Source organism: Solanum verrucosum, unplaced genomic scaffold (assembly GCF_900185275.1).
Source record: "Solanum verrucosum unplaced genomic scaffold, falcon-dt-bn FXZP01000238.1, whole genome shotgun sequence".
NCBI classification, from domain to species: domain Eukaryota; kingdom Viridiplantae; phylum Streptophyta; class Magnoliopsida; order Solanales; family Solanaceae; genus Solanum; species Solanum verrucosum.
In genome coordinates, this window is record NW_026020630.1 from 2,273,108 (window position 1) to 2,283,540 (window position 10,433).

Below are 10,433 nucleotides of genomic sequence, written 5' to 3' on the forward strand. Positions count from 1 at the left end.
GGTGATTAATATCAATGATTGTAAATGATTGCTAGTGGCGGTGATAACTGATTACAATAGAATATAGATATAACCAAAAAACAAATGCAAGATACTACATGGTTTATTATGCAAGGAAATGCATCTATGGGTTTATAGAAACTGAGAGTATCTTTCCACTTCCCTTCTTTAACGCCATTGATGTTCTCATACATAGATGTCTTTAAACGATACGATACAATAAAATTTAACTAACAATCAATATAAACATTGTATTTAAACTAACAATTCAATACAATGGGTAACAACCATCCAAACAAGGTGTTAATGATCCTGTGTCCGTCCAGCTTTGGCGCACCTAGGTATCAAACTATATTTTATCGCTGATTTGTATAGTGTATACTTTTTATGACTTTTGACAAATTATATTATATAGTTAGTACATATTTCTTATAGTTTTTAGTTGTGTAAATAAAAAATGACTATATTTATTATAAATTAATTATTATTTTATATATTTAAAACTAAACCCTTTTTATAATTCTTAATTTCAAATTAACTCACTTAAATTTGTATCAAATTAAAATAATAGAATTCAATTGAAACAGTGAATATCCAGCAAATTTGTGTACTGAATTCACACTGCTTCTCTCCCCGTTCCAGTTATCCTCAAGGTATGTACTTGCTGTTTTTCGAGCTATATCCCCCATACACAAAACCCCTTTTTTGTGTAACCCTTCTCCCTTATATCTGTCATATTTTCCTCCTAGCATCAAGATTTGATGAAAAAGTATGAATTAATACATAAAGAAATCATTTTTATGTGTGAAGATTTGTTTTTTTTAAGGTAGTTTAGCAGTTGGCTATTGCTGTTTAAATTGATTCTTGACATATAAAGTTTGATGAACAAGTTTAAATAGGAGTATAGAATATCATTTGTATGTGTAGAAATTTGATTTTGAGGTGTTTGGTCATTGACCCATTTGTAGTTTGGAGTTTGGATTGATTCTTGGCCTTAAAATTTGGTGAGCAAGTATGAATTGATATTGTGGGGGAAAAAATCATTTTTATGTGTAAAGATTTGATTTTTAGGTGTTTGGTCTTTGACCCATTTGTAGTTTGGACTTCGGATTGATTCTTGGCCTTAAAATTTGATGAACAAGTATGAATTGATATTGTGGGGGAAAAATCATATTTATGTGTAAAGATTTGATTTTTAGGTGTTTGGTCTTTGACCCATTTGCAGTTTGGACTTTGGATTGATTCTTGGCCTTAAAATTTGATGAACAAGTATGAATTGATATTGTGGGGGAAAAATCATTTTTATGTGTAAAGATTTGATTTTTAGGTGTTTGGTCCTTTCCCATTTGCAGTTTGAATTGGTTCTGACGATTTGATTTTGTGGCGTTTGGCTGCTGACCTGGTTGCAGTTTGATTTGATTCTGGCATTAAGTTTGATGAACTAGTACGAATTAACATATAAAGAAATCTTTTGATGTGTAGCAGTTTGATTTTGAGGTGGTTGGTTGTTGATCCATTTGCAGTTTGAATTGATTCTCGGGTCCGAGAATGGAGGAGGGTAGTCTGAGTCAAAGTGGAGAAGAACCCAAATCATGGGATGAGCTTTACAATGTCAATCTGATGCCTTCAGAGATTTTTCTCAAGTTCAGAAAAGAAATTGAGGGCTATCGAGTTGGTGTTAACTTGGAGGTACTAATTTCTCACTAACCATCTATGTTAAGTTATCAGCAACAAACCCAACGTAATCCCACAGGTGGAGTCTAGGGAGGGTAGAGTGTATGCACGGACCATCTATATTGTTAGTGATATATGAATAAACTACGTCTCAGTCCCAAACCAATTAGGGTTGATTATATGAATATGGTTCTTCCTTGATGCTTCCTTTGTTAATTAGTTTAGTGGGACGATTGTATTAAAAAGTTTCAAGACGTTTTGGGTTACTTTGAGCTTAACTCGGGTAATTGCACTTGTTAGTATGAGTTAATACAAGTGAGAAATCCCCTTTTCCTTGGATGGAGATGGAGCAATTTACTTTTGCAAACAGAGTAAGTGTTCATGTCATAGTTATTCAACAATTAACTATCTCCAAAGTTGCGATTGGCTATATGAATCCTCACTTGTATTACTCAATTTAAGCTTTTGCAAACAGAGTAAGTGTTGAATTGTTGCCATCGGCTATATGAATCCTCACTTGCCATGTCACTCGATTTAAGCTTATCTCAGTGCTTGAGCATGTCCAACATGTTTTATATTGTGAGGAATTATCAAAAATTGACTTGTTTTGTGTTGACTATGAACCTATCGCAACTCTTCATGCAAGTTTGAGACTGGCAATATGAGTAAACTCAAATATATAGAGTTCGCTAATGTTAATGATTGGATACTTTACACATAATCTGTTGTGAGATGGTTGTTGGCTGATATGCGATCTGCTTTATTCCAGTCAATTCGTTAGTATAAAAGTTAATGCACAATACTGAAATCTGAATTGTAGACACAATATGCAAATTTACTGCAGTAATGCTGTAGTTGTTTCTGAAATCACCTGAAAGGATATTGAGAGCAAGCATTTCAACTTTGTGTCTATGTTGGGTATTTCTGGTTTTAAGTTTTAACTCTTCTTTTATGATGCCTTTTGACTAGTTTTACAATGCCCCATACAATGAATATCTGGCTAAGCTGGTCTTAAAACCTTTAGCCCCTGAGCGGAGATGGAAGTTCATATATGAGCCTTTGCATCATGAAGTCCGCCTTCTTTCCAAGAAGATCCCGGTGACAAAATTTCTAAATCTTCAGGTTGAACTTTTTCAGCTTCTTCCCTACACTGTACTATTTCCGTTTCTTATCAGCGTAAAAGTTATAGGGTAACCGTTTGAACTTATACAGGTTGGTGTAGGCCATAGCTTTCAGTCGCAGGCAACTGGTTGGAAATGGAAGCTCACGACTTGTTTCGGCGGAGATGGTATCTCCAGCATCCGGAATAAAACATCTCTTGGATTATGTCCTGGTGTGGATTTCCGTTTTGGATGGAAAGCAGATTATGTATTTCCAGAAGTTACTGGGCAAGTTACTTTATCCTCATTTGTGCTTCACTTAAAAGAAAATCACCGGCTTCTTATACCTGTAACGATATCTTGTAAGAAATAAAACTGACTGAAACTTGGTGGCGCTTTTACCTAACATGAAATTTGGGTTCCTTTTTCAGGGCTTTAGGCACTGGTGAACCGTTGTTCAATATGAATTCTGGACGACTACAAGCGTCACTGGATAGAGTGGAGGCCATCTTTTCCCAATAAGCACAGTCCATTCTTGGTATCGTCCCTGCTTATGCCTTCTAATCCTGTTGAACTTGGGTGTCACTCAATCTTCCTTTAATCATTCGGTGGTCTTTCATTTATCTGAATACTATGATATGAGGATTGCACAATAGAGCTGTCTCATCTTACTTTGCACGTAAACCATGCATCTGCCTAGGAAAACATAAATCACCTTGAGATTTTCATTTATAGAGTTTTAGACACCTCAAGGGACTTCATTATTCCTCAACGAAGTTGCTATTTTCATGTTCTTTCCTCGGAAGCCACACTTTTATGTATCAGTTTTTGCTTTGTACTTCTTTTGGGAGATGGGGGATGGGCAGTCGAATGGAGGAGAACGGAACACAAATATGTTCGGGGTTTTAACATACTGTTGAATGTCCTATTAAGAGTTGGCAAGGGCGAAGACTACTCTCTTGAATGTCTCCTTTCTACAGTACTGATCCCCTCTAGTTGTTTGTTTCGACTTGGTTGATTGTCTCGTTTTTCACTGAAATTACTTCATTATTACCGAACCTGTGCATATCATCAGTAAGACCATTCTGGAAAGTGGAAGGGGACTTGCTGCCACTTTTTAGACCTTAGGAGCCGAGTTTTTATAACTTTACGCGGTCCACTAGGTTATGGTCCTAAACTAGTTAAAAATAGTAGCAGAGCACTGTTTTGTTAGAACTGTATAATAGCATCAGGTGCATAATTTTGAACTTAATTGGTGGAGTGCTCAAGAGTAGTCGACACAATACCACATTTCACCAAGGAGTTTCTAATGAGCAAGTAGGAAAGAAGTAGATAGCTCATAAAATGGAAGATATGATCAATCACTGTGGGTTGTACAGCCAAGATTGTAAATCATAATGGGTCGTCTTTGACGGGGATGTTTTGTTAAATGATGCTCGTGCTGAAAGTTTGATTATCTCGAGTTCTACCTGTACTTAGTCTGTTTGCTGTAACATAGGATGCTATCATCAGGTTCTATCTTGAGAACACACTGAATGTACAGTAATGTTGAAGACATCGTAATTACAACAACAAACCCAGTGTTATCGCGTAAGTGGGGTCTGGGGAGGCTAGAATACCTGTTTGTTTCTATAAACCCAGTGTAATCGCGTAAGTGGGGTCTGGGGAGGCTAGAGTATATGCAAACCTTACTTGTTTGTTTCTATATATATCTCGTGTTTGATTTATAGGGACATGCAAATAGACTGAAATAGAATTTATCTTCATTTGACAATAATACATTTGGTTTATCTTGTGTTTCATTTGTAGGGCATGTTATTGATGATATTGACATTTCCCAACAAATTATCGACCTCCTAAAAAATGTTGAAGAAATGAGCTAGGGAGAGTTGGCTGACCACAGTTGCGGAAGAGTACCAAAGGAAGGAGGCAGAGCCGGAACCAGGATTTTTAGGCTCATGACACATATTTCTTATTCTTCTTGCTAGATCTAAGAAGTCTATCAATGAATTAGCCCAGATATATAGTGTGTTAATTTTCTCATTCAAATATTGCTATTGTACTTTTATTCAATTATTCTTGCTTTTGTTATCCGTCATCTGTTGTTTATTATGTTTATAGTAACTCTTCGAAGCGAAAATTTTGACTCCATTACTACTCATATTGTAATTTTTATGAGTTTAAATGTTAGATTGTTGGACTAATATGCTACTAACAATAACAGAGATGAGATATCATATTGAGGGTAAAAGTTAAAAAGAGCACTCCAAAATATAGGCAATTAGTGCAAAATCGTTGGTTTTTAATGTTTGCCCTCAAATTTTGTGGTATTTAATTTTTGACTTTTTAACATTTTTAAGTAAAAATTAAGTGATCGAAATACCTTGGACACCAAAGTAACAAATATTTTTTGTTCGACATAAATTTGTATTTTCATATCATGATATTCATGTCATTCCATCAATAAACCTCTCTCAAGTCACGATACATCTTGGTGGAACTCGGATGGATGGAATATCTGGAGCTATGAGCTTCCTTCATGATTCTCTCTTGGAGTTCATCCACCATTGGTACACACAATCTACCTTGGTATTTCAACACACTATCTCCCCCTTGTTCAAAAGCTAATACTCTATGCATTTGAACATTTGCCTTCAAGTCGAGCAAAATGGGGTCTTGATCTTGCTTTTCCTTCACTTTTGACACTAGTGATGATTCTGCCCCATTCGTCACCACTATTCCTCCTTCTGTGGAATCCATAAGTCTGACTCCCAGGCGTGCAAGTCTGTGCACATCTTTGGCTAACTCCCTTTTTTCTCCCTCAACATGGGTTTATGTCACTTAAGGCAAAAATTCAGTTCAGAACCTACAAATTATGTCATGTTAAAAACATAACTTATAGTAGTTTTTATTGAACTTTTGTTGAGCTAGACAAAAGTTCAATTTCAAAACCCTTTCGATATGCAATAAAATACTTACGTCGAACGAAGCAAAAATTCTCGAAGTTACTACCTCCGTTCATTTTTAATTGTCATAATTTTTTTTTTAGAGTCAAGCATTAATAACTTTAACTAATATTTTACTATGTATTTTTTAATCATATTGATATACAAAAAATTGGAATTTATAATACTTTTTATATAGTTTTTTAATAACTAAATTTTTTGTTTAAGATATTAAATTAATGTAATCTAATTCAACTATGAAAATTAGTATCTTTAATAATGTTATTTTTTTTCCTTTTTACTTTTTTCATATATATTTTCAAGAATCACCTTAGTTCTTTCCGCCGAGGAGAGCTTAAGGGATTTTCAGATATAGGTTCTCCGGCGAACTTTCCGGTGAGAGGAAAGGGAGTTAGGGGTTTAATTTTCTCCGGCGAATTTCCCGGTGAGAGGAAAAAGGGAACTGTTTCTGCACTCAACAGTATGCCAATCAAATGGTAAGGATTTTGAATTTCACTAAAAACTAACATTATTTGTTGATTTTGGTGTGTTAGATTAAGTAATTTAAGTGTACAATTTGTGTGTTGCTAGGGTTTTGCACTGGCATCCAAATGCAGGGACAACAGTCAACACTCAAATACTGACAGAAGTATCTCAATGTGTTGAGAGCATTAATGGTGTTAAAGAAGGAAGGTGGAAAGATACTCTTAGTTTCTATAAACCCATGCTTAGAGGTATTTCATTGCTTAATAAACCATGTAGTTTAGTAGCTTTGCATTTTTTTTTTGTTATACCTGTGATTTACTATAAAGGGGTGAGCTTTTTTAATTTGGATTCCTTAAAAATATTGGATTTTTGGGAAGGTTTCATCTTCTATAAGGTAAGTTATTTATAAGCGAAGTAGTATTGGAATGATTTGTCAAGAATAGAGTAAAATGGTCGAGGAGGATTCATATAGTCGACCCCAAGTTTGTATAGTTAATTGATTGATTGGGCCTCTTCTGTGTGGCAGCCTTTCGGGAGAGTGGTAACTCATAGAGGAAATTGGGTGGGGGTGGGGGGCATCTGAACATTTACAGGGTAATTATATTACTAAAAATGAAGATTTGGGCAACGATGTAAAGATTTACCGAGTGAACATTTTAAAAGAAAAGTTAGGACTCCCTTTGAGTTGAGCAGCCTCTAGTGAGGCCGAAAAAGGTGTCTTGTCCTTTGGCTTTTGGGAGAAAATCCCTGGCCTTCTAGGCTATATAACCGATGAACACATACATTGATATATATATATGTTAGTATGAGTTTAAGATATTCATTTACAATCTAGTTAGGCTTACTTGATAATGCATATCTTGTGCACTAGTGTACCTGTTTCAAAATCTCGCATGTCATTTTCTTATAATCAAGAAATCTATTGATTGGCCCGCTTGTCTACTTAGCCACTTTAATACTTGGCTTTTGTCTGCGGCAAGCTTCAAACTGATGACGTACATCTAACTTACACATTATGCATTGCCCTCTTTCCAGAAAGCAACCTTACATGTCATTTTTTGTGGGTACTTTTGCACCTTAATAGGAGATTTGATAGTGGAGTGATTTTTTTTTATTAGTCGAACAAGCAAATTCACTGGAGTTTCCCCGAGATTTTCTGGGGATTTCACTTCAAGAACAGCCCAACAAGTATTACATGGTAATTAGAGGGCAACGGTTGATCATTGAAGCAGAGTCATCAATTCAGACGATAATGGAGAAGTTGCAGTCATACAAAACGAGGGTTGCACTTAATTTTGAGGTTGGTATTACTGAGATCTGCAAATTATTGTTCTTACTGTGGGAAGATGATTAACTTATCTAGCTTTATCTACAACCTTGGCTTTGTTATGAGTGATATCATCTGCATGTATTGTGCTTCAATGCTTCGTGAAGATTGAAGAACCCTTTTTTTTTTTGATGAAGTAAGTGATATATAACATGAAGGGCATCAAGAAGAGGCAGAGGACTACAAAAGATGTGAGTTTGACATCTCATTTACAAATGAGTGCTACAAAAACTATAGAGCTGACAAAAAACAAGGAAAAAAGTGCAACAAAACAAAAGAGCTAAGGAAATCCAAATGAAGAAGTCTATTGAAGTTGAAACCCAATCAAAACATTTGTTGTTCCTTTCGTTCCAAATACACCAAAAAATGCTAGCAGGTACCATATTCCAGATTTTCCTGATGGTACTGTCAACTTTCTTTGAGCTCCAGCTCACATAGGCATCTCTGACAGAAGGGCATAGCACAGTATAATCCAAAAATATTAAAGAACGTGTGCCAGATATCTGAAGCTACTGGACAGTGGAGAAAAAGGTGGTTTATGGATTCTGAGGTTGACTGACATATGAAGCACTTGTTGTTCAACTGCAGACCCCTTTTAGATAGGTTGTCTTGCATGAGGCAGGCATCCTTTAAGATCAACCAACTGAATCAGCACACTTTGGAAGGAAGTTTTGTTTTCCAAACTAGTTTCCAGGTCCACAAATTAATCAGCATGTTGTTTGAGCACATATCAGCATAACCAGCCTTGACAGAGTACATTCCACTCTTAGAGCTTCCCCATTTCATTTTGTCCTGTTGAGAGCTGGTAGTGCATCTTTCCAGTAGTTTCACATTTCTAAGTAACCCTTCAGTTTCTTTCTAAGAATAGGGCTCCATGTATTGCCTTCTCTGCTTCGTGCAACCTAAGAGTCTGGATTCCTTGCTATGAGAAAGAGATTTGGAAAAGCATCCTTAAGTGTTGTAACCCCTGCTCATTTTTCAGTCCAAAACTTTGTGTTTGCCCCATCACCAATCTGAAAATGGCATCATTGGAGAAGAGCTCCCCGAAGATTGTGAATGCTCTTCCATAATCATGTGCCATGAGGTGTGCTAAATGCTAATAGCTTTAGAGCACCAGTGACTGAATCTACCATCTTTTGCAATACTAATGTCTTTCCATAAGGCAGTATCGTCTTATTTAAACCTTCAATTACATTTCATCAACATGCTTTTGTTATTTAAGGGTAAGTCTTTGACCCCCAGTTCTCTAAGTGCTTTTGGAAATGTAACTTAAGTTCATTTCACCAGGTAAATCTTGTGATTAGTGCTATTTCCTTTCCATAGAAGAACTTCCACACTTTTATATAATCATTTTACTTTATAAAAAGAGTGAAGATAGAAGAACTTCAAGATGATAATTGTTTAACAGGCTACATGTAAATAAAGTTTCAATTCTTATAGAGTTGTGTCATCCAATTGGTTGGTCATTGGCCAACTATACGTTTTCAAACAGGACTCATTCATTTGAACTGGTCAAGTTTGTTCCTTGCAATACCAAAAGTATTATATGTTGTGAATGTTGCTTGCTATCTATGGCGATTATTAGAAGATATTTTTTGCAGACTTGTCATTGTTTGTCTTGCTTTGGTTTATCCTTCAGAATTCTAAAAAAGGACTTACTTAGCACTACTTCAAAATACTCACTAGTGTATTTGACTTATACAGGGGTTTCAGTATCAACTTGGTGACTTTCAGCTGCGAGTGGGAAAAGTTGTTACAATACACTCTGAGAACTTGAGGGGAATAGTTATGGAGGTATGAAGACCTCTAGATATTTCTTCTCAATTGAATGCTTGCTATGTGGTTGAGCCTTTTTTTTTGGAACATAACTATGTAGGATTTCTGTGATCATGCTTTTGATTCTGCCTGGAGAGGAATTCATTTATAGAGCTTTACCTAGAAAAATAATTACTACTTGTGTCCTTTTTTTAATGCTAAAAGATGTGACGTAAACATATTTTCACATTAATAGAAGCAGTGATGGAAAAAATGAAGGTACAATGAAATGGATAAGAATCAAGTCAATAGTTGTTGGTGTCTCTAGGAGCAGCGTGCTTTAGGTATCACATGTGACACTGTGTGGGAACTATCTTGTTGTCCGGCTGACCCCAACTTTGAATAAGGAGAGTTGCTATAGATCGATGGCTAGTCTAAAAATAGTCAAATTATACTGATGTTCTTGAAATGCTGATAGAGACGATGATTATCTCATCATTATGTACTGTTAGATGGACTGATGTTGCCTAGTTCATAACTTCCCAGTGTGTTTCTCCACAAATTTTAAGCAGTTTCTGTTGTGAGCATGCTGGCCTCAATGTTTGTTTCTTTTGTAGATGGAGTATCTTCCAATATCCTCATGGGAGACATCGCACCAAATTATGGGTGAATTCTTCGACATATGGCAGGAAGCTCTTGGAAAACGATCATTACCAGGTCATTTTGTGCACGTTGAACCAAATTTTTCAGAGTATGGTCTCTCTGATCAATACACTTCACAGCACACAGCTGTACAGTATGCTAGCATCATGGCTCAAATGATAGCAACAGCTCAATCATCACAACCAATGAGAAATTAGGAAGTAGCATAATGTTCTGTTGACAGTATAACATTTTGGCCTTGGTACCTGTTGTATTCTCAACACACAAAAACATCAAAAGAAACTGAAGTGTTCTGAAAACCAGGAACCATGGTCTCAAGCAGAATAGAGATTACTGATATCCATGAGTGTGCTTTCTTTAAATTGTGTTGTACTCTTTTTTTTCAGGAACAAATTCGGAATATGCAGGTAAAACGCGATGTCGATATATAGCTACTTCTTATATACTTGCAACTAAAACCCAGAATCTCAGTACAGAGCAAGC

At 35.9% G+C, this 10,433-nt stretch overlaps 2 protein-coding genes across 3 annotated transcripts; both read left to right on the plus strand.

The window, feature by feature from the left end:
- The first annotated feature begins 611 nt into the window (after positions 1-611).
- Positions 612-4,788, plus strand: LOC125811865 (uncharacterized). 2 transcript variants are annotated; one of them, XM_049491413.1, is made up of 6 exons: positions 612-653; positions 1,524-1,689; positions 2,644-2,796; positions 2,887-3,062; positions 3,206-3,312; positions 4,584-4,770. In XM_049491413.1, exons 2-5 carry the CDS (start codon positions 1,549-1,551, stop codon positions 3,294-3,296), a joined length of 561 nt encoding a protein of 186 aa, XP_049347370.1. In that variant the 5' UTR covers positions 612-653; positions 1,524-1,548; the 3' UTR covers positions 3,297-3,312; positions 4,584-4,770. The 2 variants fall into 2 exon arrangements, with proteins under 2 accessions (XP_049347370.1, XP_049347371.1); XM_049491414.1 differs by lacking the exon at positions 612-653 and adding an exon at positions 727-769 and having other exon boundaries at positions 4,584-4,788.
- A 1,280-nt stretch (positions 4,789-6,068) lies between these two features.
- Positions 6,069-10,218, plus strand: LOC125811969 (mediator of RNA polymerase II transcription subunit 20a-like). Its single transcript, XM_049491516.1, has 5 exons — positions 6,069-6,216; positions 6,311-6,453; positions 7,324-7,505; positions 9,237-9,326; positions 9,905-10,218. Exons 1-5 carry the CDS (start codon positions 6,203-6,205, stop codon positions 10,145-10,147), a joined length of 672 nt encoding a protein of 223 aa, XP_049347473.1. The 5' UTR covers positions 6,069-6,202; the 3' UTR covers positions 10,148-10,218.
- The last annotated feature ends 215 nt before the right edge of the window (positions 10,219-10,433 follow it).

Excerpts from the sequence above, each read along its gene's own strand:
- LOC125811865 (XM_049491413.1), top strand. The coding sequence starts at position 1,549 with ATGGAGGAGGGTAGTCTGAGTCAAAGTGGAGAAGAACCCAAATCATGG. Across the intron at positions 1,690-2,643 it reads GAGTTGGTGTTAACTTGGAG|TTTTACAATGCCCCATACAA; the intron begins GTACTAATTTCT and ends CCTTTTGACTAG. Across the intron at positions 3,063-3,205 it reads GTATTTCCAGAAGTTACTGG|GGCTTTAGGCACTGGTGAAC; the intron begins GCAAGTTACTTT and ends TTCCTTTTTCAG.
- LOC125811969 (XM_049491516.1), top strand. Across the intron at positions 6,454-7,323 it reads CTATAAACCCATGCTTAGAG|TCGAACAAGCAAATTCACTG; the intron begins GTATTTCATTGC and ends TTTTTTTATTAG. Across the intron at positions 7,506-9,236 it reads GGGTTGCACTTAATTTTGAG|GGGTTTCAGTATCAACTTGG; the intron begins GTTGGTATTACT and ends TGACTTATACAG.